The sequence below is a fragment of the Podarcis tiliguerta genome, assembly GCF_965153285.1.
Source record: "Podarcis tiliguerta genome assembly, chromosome: 1".
Taxonomy (NCBI): Eukaryota; Metazoa; Chordata; class Lepidosauria; order Squamata; family Lacertidae; genus Podarcis; species Podarcis tiliguerta.
In genome coordinates this window covers 94,087,406-94,109,396 of record NC_139534.1, presented here as the reverse complement: position 1 = coordinate 94,109,396, position 21,991 = coordinate 94,087,406, and the positions used below count along the sequence as shown (strand labels likewise).

Below are 21,991 nucleotides of genomic sequence, written 5' to 3'. Positions count from 1 at the left end.
GTTGAGTTAACATTTGCAAGAGGTTTTACCCGTTGCTATAATCCCATGCATCCTTATTTGGGACTGATAGAGCAATCTAATATCAAGGTGTGTAAATTTAGAATAGGGAGATCTTGGGCTGTCTTTGCTGCACCAGAGCTTCGCGAGCATATTTCCCTCATCCCAGCTCGGCCAGCAACATGCCGGGATGCGTCCCTTAACATGGCTATTCTGGCTTAGCCTGTGTATCTTGAACCAACTTAAGTCCGAAATAGGGAGGGTTGCAGAAGTGGGGCAGGACAAAGATAGACCTGCACCTATTTGAAATCTCTTCCAGCCTAGTCATGTGACCTGGCAACCCAGTGGAACATACGCAAGCAAAAAGGGTTGTTGTGTAAGTCAAACTCTATTTTAAAGGCCAGATCAGCCAGTAGTAGCCTTGCTGTTGAATGGAGTTTGGAATAATGGTAACTTAAAGGTAAAGGGACCCCTGACCATTAGGTCCAGTCGTGGCCGACTCTGTGGTTGCGGCGCTCATCTCGCTTTATTGGCCGAGGGAGCCGGCGTACAGCTTTCGGGTCATGTGGCCAGCATGACTAAGCAGCTTCTGGCGAACCAGAGCAGCGCACGGAAACGCCATTTACCTTCCCGCCAGAGCGGTACCTATTTATCTACTTGCACTTGACGTGCTTTCGAACTGCTAGGTTGGCAGGAGCAGGGACCGAGCAACGGGAGCTCAACCCGTCGCGGGGATTCGAAACGGCGACCTTCTGATCTGCAAGTCCTAGGCTCTGTGGTTTAACCCACAGCGCCACCCCTGTCCCAATGGTAACTTAACAAAAGCTTAATTTAATCCGTCATAAATTGCACCAGCTTCCTATACTTAGGATTGCACCATGAGCCTCAGTGAACTCAGCAGGTCTTACTTGTGAGCAAACACTATAGGTCCATGTTCTGCACAGAGAGGATCCAACACCTGTTCCTTAGATGGGTTGGCATCCCGCAATCAGGTCTGAGGCCCTGCAGATAAAGAACCTCAAAACGGTTCATTTTTTTTTTTAATGTTTAAAAAAGATGGATCAATGTACTTTGGTATCCTGCCAATCAGAATCTGACTTTAACATTACTTTGCCTACTTACCCTGTTTCAATACTGCTTGACTGTATTTTTCTGCAGTATACGTAAAAATAAATCCACAGGAAATGGGACAATGAGAACATATCATAAAGCCAAACACTACCTTAAAATGGAGCAAGGAAGTATTAGTTACAGTATGTGCAAGGAGGGGGCCTGTCTAATCTCAGTTAGCATGGAGTTCCACAGGCTTGGGCCCACTACACTGAAAGAACATAAACTGAATATTAAAGAGAGTATAATTTGTCTAATAAATTAATAGAGCAGTTGAAGAGAGCTGGGTGCATCTTTTTGAATATGAGTCAGCTCCAACCCCAATGTAACTACTCCCATGGAGAAAATGCACATGGAATTATGTACATTTTAAATGCTGGAAGCCTGGTTTTGGATAGTCTTCTACCTCAAAGAGCAGCTCCATAGCTTGTCTTCTTTGATAAATTTACAGAGAATCTTGGTCTCCAATATTGACAAGGAAACAGTCTCTGCTTTAGGTGTTCATTTTGTACTGTTTTTAGGCCTATCTTCAGTTGTTTTTAAAAACTGTTTTAGCTGTTTTGTGGTATATTTGCAAATCTCCTTGAGACCTATCTATGGCGGCTGCCATAACATCAGGCCAGATCTATGAGCATGTAGGGGAATGGGGGAGATTCGCACGCTGTGGATAGAAGGCTGCCCTGTCTCACTCCTAGATTGCTCTACTTTCAGATGCTGCCACTGGTGGGATGCCACCAGAAGTACATCTACTCTAGTTCAGCTTTCGGTTGGCACCCTGGAGGCTCCCCCAGCGGTTTACGTGCTGTCCTGTCAGCGAAGCAGAACAGAAGCTGCTTGCCACAGCCTTTGGCCAACTGTTGGGTTGCTCCAAAAGTGCCATTTGGAGCCATTGAACCAGACGGAGGCAACTGCACGGGCAAGACAAAGTCTCCCTGGCCTCCGACGTCCTTCCCAACCGAAAGAAAAGCGACTGGACAGCGCTCCGTTATCTTTGCCAAAAACGAGAGGAGAAAGTTGGCAAAGAGCGAGGCGGGAAGGAAAAGACGGTATTAGCATAAGCGTAGCGATAAATAAAACCTTCAATGGTCTCCAACATCGCTCCGTACAAACACAAAAAGCCTCGCTGCCAGCAGAGTGCCAGTTATCAGTCCAAAGACTGAGTGGTGAAGACCCAGCGCTTAAGTTCTTCCCCACCTGTGTCCAGGGCTTCTCTCTCTCTTTAAAAACAAAACAAATGTTCAGCTAGGACTCTCCCTCTCCTTTACAACACTCTATTATTTCAGCTGAAAGGGAAAGAGCCCCTCCTCTCTTGGCTGCATGAGGTCGTAGTAAAGAGGGATGCTTTTGTTTACTAACTCTTCCACATGCTTGGCTGACACGCGATTCTCCGGCCTCCACAGAAAGTCTCTCTCTCACCCTCCTTTTGCTCTGCAGTCAGTTCCTCAGGGACTCGGGTGCCACGGCAACACACACACTCCTTGCCCGAAGATGAAGAAAAGGGAGGGGACCGGCCAATTTTCTTTTTTTTGGGTTACAGGTTTTATTCCCCCCCCCCCTCCTCCTGGGGCATTCTTGGACACATTTCCCAGACAAAGACATCGGATAGCTACACTCCCCAGATGGAAAGGGTCGAGTTACAACCAGTTCTGTGGCTTCCCTTCAGGACTCTTTTGACAGAAGAAGGAGGGGGAAAAGGCACCCAATTAACCTTTACTACTCTGGGCAAAGTTAGCTACGCCACAGATGAGTTCCAGGACGGATATTGAAGAAATACTATCTAAGGGCAGGAGTGAGATAATGATGTCCATAGTGGTGGTAGGGGAGATTTTTTTATTTTAAAAAAATCCCTCCCCATGTGAACATTCCACATGCACACAAAGCAACAAAATAGGATGCCACCAGACAGTATGAACAGTTGGTTTTAAATGTTCCAGTTAACCTTTTTTCACATCTGCTTTCATAGATCAAATAACTTTGGAGACTGCACTCTTTTGCCTTGAACACACACACACACACACACCCGCCAAAGAAAAACCCTAGCTCAAGTGCAACCATACCCCAACCAACAATGTAGAAAGAAGTCTTGGGAAGGAAAGGAATAAATAAGATGGTAGCACAAGACTCTGAGATAAACAATGGGCAGCTGGAATGTGAATGTCTGGCCCCATGTGGGACATGAGCCAAAAAAAAGGGCATGCACATCCTTCTCCCTGGGTTGATCCCGAATCTGCATAGACAGCTGTCCCAGAATGCCTAAAGGAAACATCTATGGATGCAGAATGTCAGACTCTCGCCTTCCACAGCCACTGCCCAGATCCATTCCACACATGACCCAAACCCACAAGAACTTCCTGAATCTTGCTCCCACTTCTGTCCAGTTGGAAACAGCCACAGCGAGACAATGCGCCTGAATTTATGTCCCTTAAAACAGCTCAGATGAACATCTTATCTTACAAAGAGACATCCACATTATTAAAAAGTGCAGGTTTCCTTTTTCGAAAGCTTGGTATGTTCGGTTACAGAACTCTCTGGCCCCGGACCAAGGCTTTGGCCCTGTGACACAACTTGCACTCATCCTTGGAAGAGAAGCAGAACCCACAGCAATGATAAGCTCTGGCATGCAAGTCTTCACAGCTGAAGTGGAAATCTGCCCAGGCCCAGATAGCATCATTCTGGGTATGTTAAAACAAACTGGTTTTAATGGTCCTGGCTCTCCCCCAAAGAATTCTGGGAATTTTTATTTTTGTTTCAGCACTGAGATTTCTGTTTAAGAATGTTCCGCATGGGCTGAGGAGAGAACAGCCGCAGCAACAGTGAGAGTAGTTTACACAGAAGTAATTGGGGGTCTGGGGGAGATGTAGAGCAGAGGGGCCACCCTATGCTCAGAGGTGACCTTAGCTCCTCTCAGACTGCAAAGAAGAGAGGTCTGAAGTTCAAAACCTTAACTTTCTTCCTTTGGTTTGACATATTAAAAAAATCAGAAAAGCCCAAGGTGAAACTTCTGACACCTTGTGGTTATACAGGTGCCTTTCCTTGCAAAGAAATTAAAACACAAAGCAATACTCCTAAATAGTGGGATGGAGCCAGGATCCTTTAATGTGGCTATCAATACTGTACACTGCAGTCCAGCCCAAGGGCACATTTACACCAAGCATTTAAAGCACTACAATACCACTTTAAACAGGCATGGCTTCCTCCCAAAGAATTCTGGGGGCTGTAGTTTGTTAAGGGTGCTGAGAGTTGTTAGGGGTACCCATTCGCATCTTGGCTTGTAGATCCTGCAGTGAGCAGGGGATTGGACTAAATCACTTCCAGCTCTATGATTCTACAAGGGGAATTTGAGTGAGCAGGAGACTTTGGGATAGTTAAAGTGAAAAAGCTAGAAGAGCAGGAGGCAGGGGAGAATGCATGTGAGAAACCAAAGGTATGCACAGTACGGAGGCATATATCTGGGGTGGGGGCTAAACTTGCTCTGTGGCATGAGCCAACCCACAGTTTATTGAGAAGAGCAGATAGGCCCTTTCCTCAACCATTTTGCTGACTTCTCACTCGGTCCTACAGGATTTGGTGAGGGCCATTAAGAATGAAGCCTGCTCCTAACTTCATAACTCCTCATGAGGCCTATTCATTGGTCGTGCTGCAAGAGAAATTGGCTTTATGTAAAGAAATAATATTGTTCTGCAGTCTGATGCTTTGTGTGAAGGAGGGTGGAAAAATCCCCGAGAAATAAAGCAGAATGATTATTTTTAAAAAGACTATTGAACAAAGAGGAAATGTGGTTCAAAAAACAATTTCCCAAATGTATATTATTAAAACAGTAATGTGTGTGTGTGTGTGTGTGTGTGTGTGTGTGTAGGCTATCTAACGGAAAAAGAAGAGAGAACACATTTGGCCAAACCAAATAAAGCATCCTCGACAGTGAATATAGTCCCCCCCCCTCACTCCACCACCAACACTCCACTTTCCTTGCCCAAAAGACAACCTACCCTCTGTAGGTGCAGCCTGTGAAACTGGTCCGCAATGCACTGTAACTTCCGTGCAATCTGAACTTCAGTTCGCAGTTCCTGTGGGCTTTCCCGAGGTTCCTCCCGGAGGTGTGGACTCAATGAGAAACCAATGGGGTTGACATGTAAACGGAACCCGGCGTTCCCTGCCAAACATCAGAGAAGAGTCAGGCGCTTATAGCCTCTCGCGTATGTGAACAATCCTTCTGCCATGAACAGCACACCAGAAGAGAATACAGCAAAATCAAGAAAATAAAATGTCTCATTTGAATTAAGCAAAGCACTTATAGAAAAACTTCAACCACCTTTTAGAAAGCTAAGGGATCCATGACTGGCAATACCTGCTCAGGACTCTCCACATTGGGCAACTGGGTCTATAAGACTCCATTTCAATTTCCCACAATGCTCTAGAATGACACTACACTGGGACCTCTGGGTTTTTGTAGACACTCTACAAATTTTGTAGACACTCTACAATGACACTCACAGCTACCCTAGAGTACTGCTGCCTCTGCTGGGTAAACCTAAGGATGCTCGCAGGTAAAAGAGGAAGCCCTCCATGGGGCAGTTTCCCCAGTGCTCCTCTGAGGGAAGTGCAGAGGTTGGCAGTGCAAAAATGGGCCACTCTGTTTGTGGAATGCTCCCCCTAGGGAAACACACGAGGCACTATCACTGTCAGCTTTTCAACACCAGAAGACTTCCCTGGTTGTCCAAGCTTTTGGTTATTAATTGGTGTCATACTTCAGCATAATTTCTGGCCTGTTTGTGGTGTTCATCTTATCATAGGGTGGGGTGGGATTTATCCTTCTTATAGTATTGTTGGATGAACGTTTGGTATTTTTCCAATGAATTTGTTCACAAACCTTTGTGTGTTTTACAGACTTGGATGTGCCACATTATAGGTCCCTTTTAGTCTCTAAGCCAACGATAGGAAATCAGTGGACCTCCAGATTTTGCTTGATTTTCCAGCTCTCATCACACCCAACCACTGGTCTCGCTGGCAGAGGTTGATGGGTGTTGGAAGCCAAGAAACATCTGGAGGACCATGGATTCCCTGCTTTACGCAACAGCAGTTCATAGAATTTCATGAGAAGTATCACGGGGCCAGCTGGGCACCTTTTTGGAGCAGATAAAAAGATTCAACTGTCCCCTTAAACTGGGGATGGGGAACGTATGGCTCTCCAAGTGTCCTTGGACTCCGATTCCCATCAGCCCCAGCTCCATTGGTCAAGGATTATCAGTGTTGTAATCCAACAACATCAGGAGGGCTAAAGGTTCACCACCTCTGCTTTAAACTCACAGAGGAACATGCAAACACTGTAAATGCTACATTATTTTTCTGTAAAAACAACAAACAACAACAACCCCAAACAGAATCATGAATTGCCCCAGTTATGTGACTGATTTGATTTCAAGTAGGCCCAACATCTGGGGGTTGTTGGATGCTGTGGGCCTCCCTCTCTGCCAGGCACAGGCAAACTCAGCCCTACAGATGTTTTTAGGACTACAACTCCCATCATCCCTGGCAACTGGTTCTGTTAGCTAGGGATGATGGGAGTTGTAGTCCCATCATCTGGAGGGCCGAGTTTTGCCTACGCCTGCTCTCTGCCATCAGATTTGGAAGGTCTGCATGTCTGAGGATGCTGTGGATCTTGTTTCTTAGACTCCTTTCCATAGTTCTAAAGTATGTCAGCCCTGGAGCTGGCAAGGTTAATTCTCTACCAAGTGAGAGAGGAAAAACTGTATCCCACTGTCCCCTCACCCACCAATAGGGTTTTGTATTTGGTGCCAGATCCACCTCTGAGTTGTCCTTCCCATTAGGATTGCCATGTTAAATGATGGCATCTGCATATGGATAGAACAATGGTGCTCATGAAAAATGTATTCTCTGTTTTTAGTTGGTACCTGAATGTGTCCCAGCAGGCAATCTCTTTGCAGAGGCATTCCCTCCTTCATGAGGCAGAAGAGTATTTACTCCAAATCCCCACACTTCCTAAGCACTGCTGCTTTAAAAATAATTAACACCTTTTCAAAAGATCTCCTGCCCAGTTCAACAGGTTCCCCTTTCCAACAAAAGATTTTCAATCAATTAGACTGCAGTCCTGTAAATACTTACTTGGGAGTAATTTAATGGGACTTCCTTCTGAGCTCCATATGAGAGGAGAGGGGATCGCAAATAAGGAATGGGGCAGAAATTTGTTTCACTATGAAGAAGCTTTTAAATCGCAAAATTGCATGAGCTTGCATAGGCGAAAAGCTCTTCAGATGCTAAATTGAAACCAGGGCAAGCCAGGTAATTTAGTCTGTTAAAAGCTGATCAAAAGAAAACACTGTATGCAGTTCTTAAAGGGATAGCAACTCAGTAAGACCACAACTTTGGGACGGGGCAGGGAGTACATTTCATGGATCTTGCTTAAAATTGTGTATAGTCAAAACACATTGGGTTCAATGGTGGGTGGGATTGCCAAAGTCTTTTTTCCCAGATGCCCATCCCCTTTTTAATTATTATTTTTTTTAACTTGCCAAGTGCATGAAGCTGAATGAGCACAAGTTAAATGTGCATAAGGTGCAGGCTTAGTGCTAATATTGTGCAAAGAAACCACAATCTCTATGAAGGTCCAGGCTAATTCTCTCACATTTCTGAATGAATCCTGGTTTTACTATCTCATGCACCATTTATACCCATGATTTGATGTTCCTAAGAACAGTAACTCTGAGATCTACAACACTGTGTCCAGGAAAACTAACATGGTAAGCCACTGATATCTTACTGTTCTTGCTCTTTATATCTGACATTATAGGTCTGTGTGCCTAATATAAAGTGCTGATGGGTGGATATTTGATGCATGAACTTAAGTGCATCCCATTGGTAGACATACAGGTATAAGTGCCATATAAATGATGGACAGTACCACTGAACCAACACATTTTTTTATGTTGAGAAGAAGGCATTCAGGTATGCTGCAAGGTTTTGTTCCTTGTTGTGGAGTTGGTGAGATGTAGTGGATTATATGGGACAGGCCTCTCCCACCTTGAAATGTCCACACTGCAATTAGACACTGTAAGCCAGGGTTTCCTGAACTTGGGTCTCAGGCTGTTTTTGGAATATAATTCCCATTATCCCTGACCACTACTCCTGCTAGCTAGAGATGATGGGAATTGTAGTCCAACAACAGATGGAGACCCAAATTTAGGAAACCCTGCTCTAAGCAGTTTGTTGCCTTTAGAAGAAATGTAAATGAGCTATTTTGACAATAGTCTAAGTTCCATGAGGAACGGAACTTGCTTCTTTAAAATAGCATATATATTTTGAGGTTTTCAGAACTCAGATGAATTGTGGTAATGAACTGTGTTTTTCCCAAATCCAATTTCATGCATCATGGTGCAGTACTGACCATATAGATTTTAAGATCCTCCAACTTCAGTCCTTTGTCCCACACAAAGAGAGAACTATATTTCTTTAGAAGAATAAGAAGTAACCTAAGAATGCCATGAATACTAACACATGACAATTCATTGAGTGCAAAAGTATAGAAACATCCACCATTCTTACCATAGAAGAGTCTCTGGGGCTCTTCAGTGACTCCACAAGGTAACATGACATCCTGGCTAGAAGAGGATGGGTTGAGGGTTTGAGTTGCCTTATCTTGCTGCTTGGCATGCCTGGTGCCTGGGCCGCAACAGTGTGTAAGTGGGAAAAGCTGGAATCTCCCCAGAAGGCAGTTGTAAGATTTACTCTGTGTGAAAATGCCAGGAAATGTCATCTCATTGGGTTGACTGGCAAGTCCACAGTCTTCAGAGTGGAAGACATCATCCTCCAGCCCATCTAGATTGGAGAAATCCTCCTCCAGGTAGTCAGGGGAATCCATTTCACCTGCAATTTTTTTTAAAAAAAAAGAAAATAGATAAAACGCTACTGAATATCCTAGAGAGGATGCATGGTTTTCTTTGCGCCTTCTTCACAAAACAGCCTATGAATTAGGCTTGGGATAAGAGATAAATGATGGAGGCCAACTGGACAATCTTCCCTCCTTTGCACCCAAAGGTTCCGACTTTTTATGAACTAGGTAGCCACAAGGAGGAAGTCCAAGAAAAGCCTTCCATGATTAATGTTTTAGAATCCAAATACCATGCTAGCTCATCACAACCACATATACATGTATAAAGACCTTCCATACCCAGTGCTTAGATTTCAAAGTCCTCAATAAATCCAGAGAATTCTACAATCACACAAAAATGTTTCAAGGTATTAGTTGGGACTGATGGATGTACCTGAAGAATAGAATTGGGACACCAGGTGCTGGAACCTAATCACAACTAGCAGGATCTACAAAATGCTGGGATTTCGTTGCAATACACTGCTGAAACTCTTGAGGATCAAGTAGGACTGGATGGTGACTGTTTGGTAACCAAGTCAAGAAATCCAAAGCGTGCCCCACGTTGATAAAATATTCCAAACCAAAATGGATCTAGATAACCCTTATAATCCTATAAACTCCTGGAGCAGATTGGTCACTGGCAACTCAAACCACCTTAGCCAAAAAGACAAGACAGAAGATGAACTTTTTATTGCCAGTGTAAGGGGATCAGATCAATAGAAGTTCTCAATAAGAGGCTTATAACTGCTTCTTGGTGGGAGACAGCATTACTTCCTTCTTGAGTAACAAGTTGGGAATTGCTGGTGACTGCTCATAACTGCAGCCTCTCCTCCAGGTTTAATGGCATAGCAAGTCCAAGAAAAGGCCACATTTCAACCACAGTGTTGTATCCTTCATGAATTGCTATAAACTATCGAACACTGAACCCCAGAGAAAAACCCCACTGAACCCCCACAGAAAACTTGTAACATACAGACATCACAAAACTACATAACAGAGGTCCTCAGTCTTCCATATACAGCAAGCAATCCTGTAGAACATGATGAATTGTTTTCTCCATCCTACAAACCTCACAACATCCAGAGTACAAGCCACCCCAGAGAGCACAATGCCCCATGAAAATTCTTGAGCCAACTAACTTGTGGAACGCAACGAAGTGAAGGATGTTGGGTGCTGTTGCCAGTCTGAATGATGTAGTCAACAGGGGAAAAGATAGGATGAATGAGGGCCTTGGGGAGGAAGAGGCTTGTTGGGATGTTGCCCAACAGAATTGGCCTTTCAATAATCAGGGAAGAAGTAAGACCAAGCCCCCCTCTCAAAACTTCTGCATCCACCAACATGCCAGCAGACTGAATAGAGAAATACAGAAGAGCCAACATGATGACGGCCCTGAGTGGTATATTAGAAGTATTGAGTGTCCCAGCTGCCAGAGAAGACCACCCACCACCTCTGTGCAGTGGACGGAAGTTCAACAACTTGTAATTCTCATTCTTCTGCACAGAAAGATTAAAAGGCACTGAGATGGACAGACAGAGCATTGCCATAAGTCTAAGACAGAAAAACATAAGGAAAGCTCTGCTGGGATTGTGTCAAAGGCCACCATCATGTTCTGATAGTGACCAAATGGATGCCAGTGGCAAGCCCAGCAGCAAAACATGAGTGCAACAGCCCTATTTCCACTTTTGATTTCCAAAAACTGTTATTCAGATGCATACTGCAACAGAGTAGAAGATAGCCTTATCTTCCAAGAAATTGGAAATTCTGATGAATTCCCAAATCCAATTATCTCTCCCTTCTCTGTTAAAACCGAACTGCTCAAAAGAAGAAGTTTTTGGTGACCACCTCTGAAGAAAAGCTGTGGCGAAAAAGAATAAGCTTCAGTTCCTTTTAGCAGTTCCATAAAATGCTTGAACATATAAAACCAGAGATGTTCAGGGACATGTCCTTGGGTCAGAGATTACAAGAGCAAGCAATGTAGTGTTTTTAAAGCTCCTTACAACCAGCAATTAAGTCCCTTGTTATTCCTTTTAAAACTAGCATAATCTAAACGCGCGCGCACACACACACAAATAAATGCCTCCAGACCCTGAACAAGGAAGTGAAATTCAATCTTTGGGTCATTTGTTTTGCGGTGGTTTGTGCAATATAACCTACAAGACTTTTATCAAGAGCCTTGGCACAGAGGAGTGTGGCATGCTTCTCCTTGGGAATAAGTCTTACAGAAATCAGAAGACTTCCAACTGAACCTGCATAGGATTCAGCTGCAAATACAGTCCAATTCCAGATAAGTTTCACTCTGCTGTGAAGCTGTCTTATGTCTAAATGACTCGACCTATGTGATGTATCCTCACTAAACAGAATACTGCTTCTGAATACCAGTTCCTGGAAACCACAGGAAGGGAGACTGCTGTTGAGCTCAGCTCCTGCTTGTGAAAACAGGAAGCTGGACCGGTTAGGATGCTGGCCTGGTCTTCTGATGTTCATATGATTTGGTTTTCATGTCAGCTACGGCCCGCTATTCAGATCCATGCAACAGGCATAGATTTGTAGTTTAACTAGCAGTAAGAAGAACTTTAAGACAGATCCATAGGCAGCAACATAAACAACATTGTTTCTGAATTCATTGAAAGAGAAGTAATGTAAATCCAGAGCCTAAGCATAGGTTGTCACTACTGGAGATCATTTGACAATCCCTGTTCCAAGGTCTCTGGGGAAAGAAAAAGGGAGAGACACCCCGAACTTCTGCTTTGAAATTGCAATTGGGAGAAGCTTCCGATTGAACTCAGCGGAGCTTACTTCAGAGTCAAGATGTGCAAGTTGATACTAGATGGTTCCAGCCATAAACACCCTTACCTGGAAATAAGTCCATTGGCACTGAGGTTAATGTGACTTCTATATAGGAATTCATAACACTGGGCTGTTAAGCTCAAAGTTCCAGAACATGCACACACCATATCTAAAGTACAAGAGGAAAGATGAAGATTACAGATTACAAGTAAGTGGAATAGGAGTAAACATTTCCTGAAACAGTAAGAGTAATATCTTGTTGGTCCAGGCTGAGGGGCGGGGGGAGAGTAGCACATGCTCTGCTTTTCCTTCTACTGTAGTTGCATTGGAAGCTTGCAATACACATTGCAGAAGAGAATCTTCTCAGCTTTTCCTTCCGCTTCTTGGGAGGTGCCTTCGGTTACACGAATTCAGACAACCTTCCAAGTGAAAAGTCAGAAAGGGGCAAATGGAAAAGGACAAGTCTTGAAACTGCAAATGGAAGGACAAGTGGCTGTAAAAGTAAAAAAAGAGGAGAACAGAGCTGGCCGTGTTTTGAACAATGGGTCCTGGGGGCAGGAAGGATATTGCTGGCCCTTGCTATCACTCGTGGTACTTCAGACCAGCCCTGCACCCGAGCTCACGACTGAAGCATGGTTATCTAGTAGGGTAGGCCCCAAATCCCCATAAATGTCTCGAGACACCAGCTGCCACTGTAGTCAGGGCCTTATACTATGTATTTCACTATAAAAAACGTGCTTGCAGAGATCTATAAAAGTGGTGGAGAACCTGATGCACCCCAGAGCTCCCTTCATCCCTGATGACTGGCCATGCTGGCGGGGGCTGATGGGAATTGCAGCCCAACACCACCCACCCATGGACAGCTGTGGGCAGGACTACTGCATTGCAGGGGCTTGGACTAGATGACCGTTGGGGGCCCTTCCAACTCTACAATTCTATGATCCTATGAAAACGTCTGGAGAGACACAGGTTCCCTACCACTTGTCGAAACATTCAATAAGATTCTATGCACAGCAGATCTCAAAGCCAAAGTGTTCCCTTACAGTGGATGCACGGTTACCAAGAAGCAAGTTCAGCTGTGTTCCGTGGGGCTCAGTCCAAGAGAAGAGACCATAGGGCTGCCTGAGTGGGGTTTTGTGTGCAGTGACCGGGACACTAGGCTTCGCTGAGCATGAAGCTTGGGAGAAACTCTGCACTCTCCTTCAGGCTATCCACCTCAGCAGACTGGGAGGCGGACAAGAGAGTCGCCGATCCTTGGAAGTAGGACAGGATGCAAAGAAATAAGCTTGGAGAAGGAACAGGTTTTTAAAGGGAGGAAAATCTTTACAGTGGTTATTTAAGGATAAGGAATACAGAGCACAGGCATGGCCTACCTTAGAAATCACTTAGGAGGGCAAGTTGAGGGCACTTGATGCTGTTATATTTATAACATTATAGAAAATTCCAGCCTGGTCAGCAGCTGGGAGCCCCACATAAGCTGCTCTACATTTCCTGAAAGAGCTGTCAAAGCATAATAAATAATAATCACATCCCTTTGAAAGAAGGAAGTCAGTTCAGCAAGCAACTTCTAAAAAAAAATAATCATGTAAAATTAGAATAGTGCTGCAGTTCTCCCAACTTGGAAACACCTGTTGGGAACTATACAATGCATACATTCTTCCATCTCCCTCCAGCATTCCCTCAGAAAAAAAGAAGCCTCGAACAAAACATTGCAGCCACTTGCCTGCTCTCAAGAGCGAAGCAAAGAGGAAGGCTATAGGACACACATGCACTGCCAGCTAACCAAAACAAAGCAAGCCGGACTTCACAATTCCCTTTTTAACTCTTCCTTGCACCTTCTGTTCCTCAGAGATTTAAGACTGAAATGCATCAATTCAATTCAGGATGAGGCCAAAAGACATCCTTACCACACACACACACACACACACACACACAGACAAAAGAAACTCCAAAGTTATTAAGACCATTTGACAAACGCAGTACTTTGCAGAGCACATCTGGTATATAAAGTCATTTGATCCTTTAGTTAAGTATTTGTCTCGCAGCACATTAGTGGCCAAACCACCTAAAGGAAATGACTCCTTTTTTATTAGTAACACAAAGCAAATAAGCAGTTTTTTAAAAAAATCACTCCTTTTGGCACCTGCCTGATCTATTGTTTTATGTAAAGAGTTCAAGATCTGTTTACTACGGATGTCTCTCAAGGGAAGGGGCTCAAGTATTTCTATTTCGAGATAGTGAAAGATGAATTGAACTATATTATTTACAGCATGCCAAGAAGCCACAGTGAAGGAAGCGATTAGGAACCACTGAGATGGTTGAACTGTTGGTATCCACTAGTTCACTTAATCTGTCTGAGATAGGAGTTGTCCCAGAACAAAAGTGGCAGTCCTAACAGCTAGCTGACAGGTACAAATCCAACACATTTAAGTTTTCCCTTTGAGCTTCTGCCTGCAGAGTAGTTGTTTTAGAGGCACAGAAGCCTTGCCAGAAAAAAAGTGGCAGCCTTTATCAGAAACTCAGTGATCACTGATACTTTTCATTCTGCTCATCTCTTCAGAGGAATGATGTTATCCCCTGGAAAGTTAGGTGAAAAAGTGGAAGGGGTAAGGCTGCATGACCTCATGAGATCCCAGTTTTCTGGTGCATGTAAATAAAAGGTGAAGCACATATACATTTGCCAACAAACGTTTTTCTTAACTGTAGACGCTGAAATTGTAAAAGTAAGATAAAACCCCCCAAAGCACTACCCCCAAACTAATACAGAGATTGTGGGGGGAGGGTGTGCTCCCCTGCTCTACTTATCGGCTCACAGAGCACTGAGATCGCAGAACATTAAGATTCGTATACCTCTAACGAAGCCCTTCGGAGAATTCATTCATTCATTTAAACTTACAGCCCACCTAATCGTGAAGGCTGAAGCCGAGTAACAGTAGGTACTTAGGAAATGCAACAATTCCGTTAAAAGTTGAAATGAAGATCTGATCAAAGGCGACCCATGAGAGCGATGCTTAGTCAGGACTCAGGAGTTAACTCGCTCTCCCCGTCTGTAGGCAACGCCTGTCACGGATCAAATAATATTACACACCCACAAACATCTATCTATCAATATCTATATACACACGCACGACTAACACTAACACACACACACTACTGACCTGGTGCCCTACTTGCGACTCCGCCTGGGCGGGACTGTGGTCGGGGCTTCGCGGCCAGCGAGCGTCTCCTTTAGGCAAGAGGCTCGGGAGCCGCTGCAAGGCGGGATCAGCGAACCCTGAGAAGCGGAACCCTCGCCTGATCTGATCTGATCTGCTGCTGCAACAGCAGCGCCAGCGAGCGCGGCCAGCGGAAAGAGCGGGAGCCGGAAAGTCCCCGGGCTGCAACCTCAGGCGCCGCCGCCGCCGCCGCCAGCCGCACACGGCATTGTTTCCAAAATACACTTGCTTCCTGGCATTACCCAAACAGCTGATGGGAGCCCCGCCCCCGTCGTGACGCGCCCGACGGAGCCGGCCAATGGGGATCCCCGGAGGCGTCCCGGGCTCCCGCGAGCGGCGCTGGGGGCAACACAACGTGGCTGCTTCGCCCAGTGGCGCTCGAGATCTCCACTCACAGCGAGGCGGGAAGGGAGAGCGGAGCGGCTTCCAAGGAAACGCCAACTACCCCGGTGCTCTCCCCTCTTCGCTCCCGCCAGGCCCCTTCACACGACCGGACTCCCCCCCCCTGCAGATGGGAGAATCGATGTTGTGGGAAACCTGCGCTCCCGCCCACCCGTGTGCATAGAAGTTGCTTGGACTCTCATTCACGAGGCCCCATCATCTCACTTAGAAGGCAAAGTTTGTTCCTACTAAGCAGGGATGCTCCATTTAGTTGTTACACAGCGCGTGGCTACGTAGATCAGTCCTCCCTAGATTGGGCTCATATTTTTTCAAAAGCCACCAAGATGGCACAATTCCCAGCGGAGATCCTTTGGAGACTCCATTGCTTACTTCCCTCCATTGTAAAACCTCTGTCCGTTCTTGCCTTTGCTTCCTGTTTTGAAACTGCTTGTAGCTCCACGAGTGGACTTGGCATGTCCTATGACTCTTGGCACTTCACTCCTGTAACTATACATGTATTCCCCAAGACAAATAAAAAGCAAGGGAAGTCATCCTGGTCCATAATGTGGGACAGGAGACAGAATCTTGCTTTCTATTTTCAGTGCCAAGTGATAATTTCTTTATTATTCTCTATATTTCCCATAGATTTTGATGTTTGGGGTTTTAAAAGTTTTTACGGCCTGTTTTGATTTAATTTTGTTGGTCATCTCTGATGCGCTGCGTTTTATACTGTATATTGTTTTCTTAAAAGATGTTCATTGTTTTAACAATTTTTGTATATGCCGCCTTCAGAACTTCAGTTACGGAGCAGCATAGTAATGCTGCTAATTATGAATAACAAGCCAATTAGCTCGTTTCCCTTTCCATCTGTGTGTGTCGCTTAAGGGTTGGAGAAAGCTCCAGATAACTGCTGGGTTTTATACTTTCATAAATGGGGATCAGCCATCATTTGCTTCTTTGTCCCGGCAGTCCTTAGGTGCAACTTGAAACCTGCACAGCACCCAGCAGACATCATTAGATTAGGCTCTATTATATCTCATACATGACGTCTTGGACTAAATGCAGACGTTGTGGTTTCAACATACAGTCAGCTCCCCGCCCCCCCCCATCTGCTTAATATTCAGTCTGATGAAGAATTCTGGAGAACTCAAAAGTTTGCTCACTAACTTTGTGACACCTTGGTTGCTTGTAACAAAGGTACAGTCCATGACCTGACCGGAAGTGTACATTAAGTACTGTATATGTAACTGCACTCATTCCTTGCATTATTGCTACCCTTTTCCTAAGTCTCCCTTCTCCATGTTTCTTCCCCCCATTGTCAACATTAGCTGGTGAGCTCCATAGGATATCCGACTTTGCTCATGAAACTCTGTGAATCACAATGCCCATTGATGCAACACCATGATAGCAATGTTTATTCAAGAGTAAATCTGATGGGGCTCAGCAAAGAGCTAGTCTTAAGTAAGCATCCTTAAGAGGCTTTGGTCAAGGTCTCTGTCCACTTCAATGGGACTTACACCCTTGTAAATGTGATGGGATTTCAGCCAAAGCATATAATCGTCTGCAAGACTACACTTTTCTAAGGCTGGAAACAGATTACAGCTTTTCCATAGAGCTGGAGGTGGTTTGAGAGAGAGACAGGATTACTGCTTGAGATATGCACACTCCTTATCATGTTTGCTTCTGTAAAACAAGCTGTTCAGGTTTCCTGTATCTGTCTTGCCTGCTGATGAGCAGCTGCTGAGATGCATCAGTCCCTGGAAAGTTTGGGCCCACTGGGGGGGGGGGCTGCTCTGCACTGTGCACACCAACACTTCCTCCCCTTCCTACTATTAACCCTTTAACTCGAGAGGATTGGGGAAGCAAGGGATACAAAGAGCACCTGCCACTGCTCCTGATCATTCGCCTTCTTCTCCCTTTGGGATTCTCTACCTGCTTGCTCACCCTGCCTCTGTGCGCAGTCAGGAGTGGGCTCAGAAGGAAGTACCCCAGAACAAATGCAACGGCAAGCTTCTGCTTGCTCACCCTTTCTTTCCCTCTGCATAGTAAAGTAGTGAGGATATTTGGCTAGGGTGCCAGTCCTCCATGCTGCAAGGGCAGAAATTAAGTGAGCAGAAGGAGCAGCTTAAGTGTTTCTGTTTTGCGAAGGCAGCACCACAGAGTCCAACTGTCCCTCCCATTCTGCCCCAAGAGTGTGTTCTTGCTCTGCCACCTCTACCCCATTGCTTGCCTTCTCTTAAAGGTTGGGTGGGGCCAGCCCAAGACATTTTGGCACCTGAGGCAAGTCACAAAATGGCAAGGGGAGTGATCTACATCAGGAACGGGCCCGTTCGCAACATGAAAACATGAAAAGAGTGCAACCCACAGCGGCGCGTCTGCTCACATGCGGGTTGCGACTCGCTGCTTCTGCGCATGCACGTGACATCATTTTGCGCTTCTGCGCGAGCGGCGAAATCCAGAAGTAACCCTTTCCGGTACTTCTGGGTCGCCGTGGGACGTAATCTGAAAGAACGTAACATGAAGCGTACGTAACATGAGGTATATGTAGTGCCTCTTATTCACTGAGAGGGCACTGTGGAGGCAGCATGGGCCAGATCTTCTGCCCCTGTGGATCCTGTCACCTGAGGGAGTCACCTCACCTTGCCTCATGGGCAGGTCGGCCCTGGGTAGGTCAGGTTGAGATAAATAGAGGGGAAACCCAACAGTATGTTTCCTAAGGTCCCCTGTAACTTGCCCCTTTGAATATTGTCGTCTGTCTCCAGCAGCCTGCATGGTTTGTTGAGACTTTCAAGCTACAACCTCAAATGCACCTAGAAGTGATTTCCACCAATGGAAATAAGTTAATAGGCCTAGAATTGTACTGCCACACAGACTTTTAAAAGGACGAAGGACTTTGTTTGCAGATGCTGTTCTGTGGTTAAAAACTTCAACAATTCTAGCCTTGAGAATCCGAGTCATCGATACCCAGAGGAGAAATTCAACTCCTATCCCAGTATAATGCTTCCTTTTTATGAAACATGGTACCAGGTACAAACATACAGCATTTTTAGGGTTCCTGATTTAACAGGCAAGGCCATCTTCTCCCAGTCATGCCCTCCTGTCACTCACCTGACATCACCTGATACCAGGTGTGGGGCGGGTAATGCCACAGCTGCAAATGAACCATCAGGAGCCTTAAGAGTGTCTCTCAATTGTTCCTTTCCAAATGTGGTTTGCATTTGTTGCCATTTAAATTCGGTACCAAAGGCAAGCTGCACAGCTAGGGTCAGATCCACTCTGCGGCTCCTGATATTAGCCCCCCAGTAGATCCAGTGTCTGCTGGATGCAACATGGCTTGTTTTCAGTGCCAAATTTAAACAGCGCCAAAGGCAAGCCTTTGCTCCCAATTTTTCTTTGCAAACCTGGGTTGCATTCTGTGATGTTTAAATCTGGCACTGGATGCAAGCTATGCTGCTTTTGGCCTAGGCTGGATCCACAAGGAAGCTTCACTCAGAGTAGATCCAACTTGGCAGTGTGGCTTGGTGCTGATTTAAACTGAACCAAATGCAAGCCACAGTTTGCAAGCTTTGCAAACCATGCTGCTTTCAGACTGTGTCAGATTCACATGGGAGCTCCCAGTCCGGCCTGGTACAGTGGCTGGCATTCAGCATCCCATTTAAACAGTGGTGCGTGCAAGCCACGCTTTTAAAGGAACAATCGGGAGCAATTTTATGTCTCTATTTTATTTATAAACATACAGCCCATCTTTTTAAAATGCAGCTTAGAAAATAAGAAGCATGGAGCAGCAATTACAAAAGGGAACAGGATTGAGTCGTGACTTAAATAACAATAATCACAGAACAATAATCATAAAAGGGACAGCATTAATGTAGCATAACATGCTAAAAAGTACTACTCAGCAAAACACCACTTTAAAACAGTCATAGCTTGGCAAAATATCTAAAGGACTATAATACACCAGGGCCTAACAGATCTCACTTGAAAAGGCACTCCACAAAGTGGGTGCAGCCACTGAGAAGGCCCTGTTTTTGGTAATTTTAGAACCAACTCCAAAACTGGGAAGGGAAAGGAGGTGTACAGAGCCTTCAGAGAATGGAATAAAAATAATGGTAGGCTAGTGTAGCATTGTTAAGTCAAAGAGATAACCTTGCTGGCATTTACAATTTGATAACAGTGTGGGAAGGCATCCTCACTCATGTTTGCCAGTCGGCTAAGATATTGTTACAGTGGTACCTTTGTTCTCATACGCCTTGGTACTCAAACAACTTGGAACCCAAACACTGCAATCCTGGAAGTAAGGGTTCCAGTTTGTGAACTTTTTTCAGAAGCTGAACATGCTTCATTTTGAGTGTTACGCTCCCAATTTGAGTGCCACACCTCTGATTTGAGTGCTGCACTTCCGTTTTGAGTGTTACACTGAGGTCTGTCTGTTTTTGCTATTTATTTTGAGTTTTTTGTTTTTGAGGCTTTTTTGGTTTGTTTTTGTGACTGTGTGGAACCCAGTTCAGCTACTGATTGATTGATTGTGTGACTGCAGTACATTGATTATTGCTTTCATTTCGTGGATCAATGGTCTTCTTAGTAAAATTCATGTTAAACTGCTGTTTTAGGGGTTTTTAAAAGTCTGGAACGGATTGATCCATTTTGCAATACTTTCTATGGGAAAGCATGCCTTGGTTTTGGAACGCTTTGGCTTTGGAACGGACTTTCGGAACGGATTAAGTTTGAGAACCAAGGTACCACTGTACTGACGTTTGACATGCTTTAAAAAAGAGCTAGATGAGCACTCCTGCAGCAGAGTGTAATATTACAGTGGAGTGCCCCTCTTCTAAGGTATAAAGTCACAAAAGCAAATTTTAAACAAAAGTCACTGTATGAGTGGGAGTGGCGGGGAGGGGGGACAGTTGCTGTTGTATCACTTATCCCTGTGTGGCATTGCAAGCAATTCCGGGTACAACTCTCAGGTTAATAACTGCTTCGTGGGCACTCTGAGAATATTGCAGTTGCGTGTGGCCATTTATGTTGCAGTGTGTAAAACAGTTGCTGTGATACTCATGCAATTATTTTCCACAAAGCAAGAATCCCGTCTCCCTGGGAGAAGAATTGCATTTTCCCCAAAGGCAAAATGTAATGCAGCCATAGTGAGGGAAAATGTGATAGCCATGTGGCTGATATCCCTACAGTCTAGAGAGCGGATGTCTAGACTGCGTGCAACAGAGCAGTAGTGGCTGCACATTTACTACAGAAAAACTAATACTATAGTTGGGAAATGCCCTCTGAAATACACCATTTTTCTCTGAAACTACCAGTAGAGGGCAACATCACCAACACAAAACAAATATACAATGGCTGGGAAAATGCACTATATGCGCATTCAAATAAGATAGTTTTAGACACACAAAGTTCATTTACAGTACATTTATATTAGCTTATGAGGCAGATTAGAGATCCCGCCTCTCGAAATCAGGGCTGATGTGCAAAGGATGTTGTTTGTGCTTCCAGGATCACCACCGCATTTCCAGCTAATTGAGCCAGCATTTAAAATCCATTCTAGTTCCCCTTTTTATAATGTGTTTTAATGGCATTGGCCACAAAAACAGAATTTCTGCTTCATAAGCATATTTTCAGTTTGGATTGCTGCCTAAAAAACTTTGTTCTCTTTTCTAAAGAAACAGGCAGTTCTTCAGTCCTGTAATGATATTATTTTGCAGGTGATTTCAGGTAGCTTTGCCATTAAAGCAATTCCATTTTCTGAAGAATCCCAAGGTGCATTAAGTGGATGGGCATGGCTGACACCCTCATTTCTTCTTAATGAGAGAAACAGTCATCCTTAAATCAGAGTACGTGGATCTCCACTAGCCTTGTACATATAATAAAAGTTTTTGCGTTCAAGGTCTAGGCCAAGGATGGTAGAAAGCCTCTTGGCAAAAAAGAGCAATGGGCAGCAGTGCGTGGGCAGGTAGAGGCCACACACCAAGGCAAAACCAGGCAGCAGGTAGAACCAGGGACAGCATCCACATGGACATAGACCCTTCCCTGCCCCACTCATGCATATGCACCCAGACATACACACAGGCATACAACCTCCCCACTCTCTCACAAATGCCTCCCTTCTCCAGAGGCATCAGGACTGCAGGTTCCAACCTATTATAGTTCCCAGCAATCCCAATGCAGCTAAAATTGTTGTTCCTATGCAGCTAGCTATCGGCAGTCTGGGGCCAGAGATTGTGGCTGCGTCAGGAGTGCTTGGGTGGGGAGCAGGGCAGGTTAAAATCTACTTTCCCGGGCACTGATACAGCCAGTATTACTGATCCTCTGCTGCTTAGCTGCAAAGGAGCACAGCAGTCTTTTTCCTGCCACACGGCTGATGGATGATCAAGGGGGCAGGGGATTGGAAGACTGCCTTGGGAGCTGCATGTTCTCCTGGCTCCCACTTGCAGGCACATTCCTTGGACTCTCGGCTCGATTACTACCCAACCAAAAATCACTACAGGGCCTAAACTTAGATCAGGTTACAGGTGGCGCGGCTCAGTGGTTCAAAACAGAGCTCCAAGATGCATGGATAGGCACGATGTGAGATGTTGTCCCAACACCTGAGATGCCCCCTTTGCCCTCCTTT

The 21,991-nt window shown here is 45.1% G+C and overlaps 1 protein-coding gene across 5 annotated transcripts in view; it reads right to left on the bottom strand.

The window, feature by feature from the left end:
• Window positions 1-21,991, bottom strand: part of BMF (Bcl2 modifying factor) — a 78,335-nt gene that overhangs the window by 31,464 nt on the left and 24,880 nt on the right. For 2 of the 5 annotated variants that reach the window (XM_083451086.1, XM_083451088.1), the window contains exons 1-3: window positions 11,843-11,945; window positions 8,665-8,985; window positions 5,094-5,257 (exon numbers count right to left, since the gene is read on the bottom strand). In XM_083451086.1, the coding sequence (XP_083307212.1) occupies window positions 5,094-5,257; window positions 8,665-8,985; window positions 11,843-11,897 (540 nt within the window). In that variant the 5' untranslated portion in view covers window positions 11,898-11,945. Of the gene's footprint in view, window positions 1-5,093; window positions 5,258-8,664; window positions 8,986-11,842; window positions 11,946-14,934; window positions 15,212-21,991 lie in introns of those variants that run through there. The other 3 variants (XM_083451089.1, XM_083451087.1, XM_083451090.1) reach the window with 3 other exon arrangements.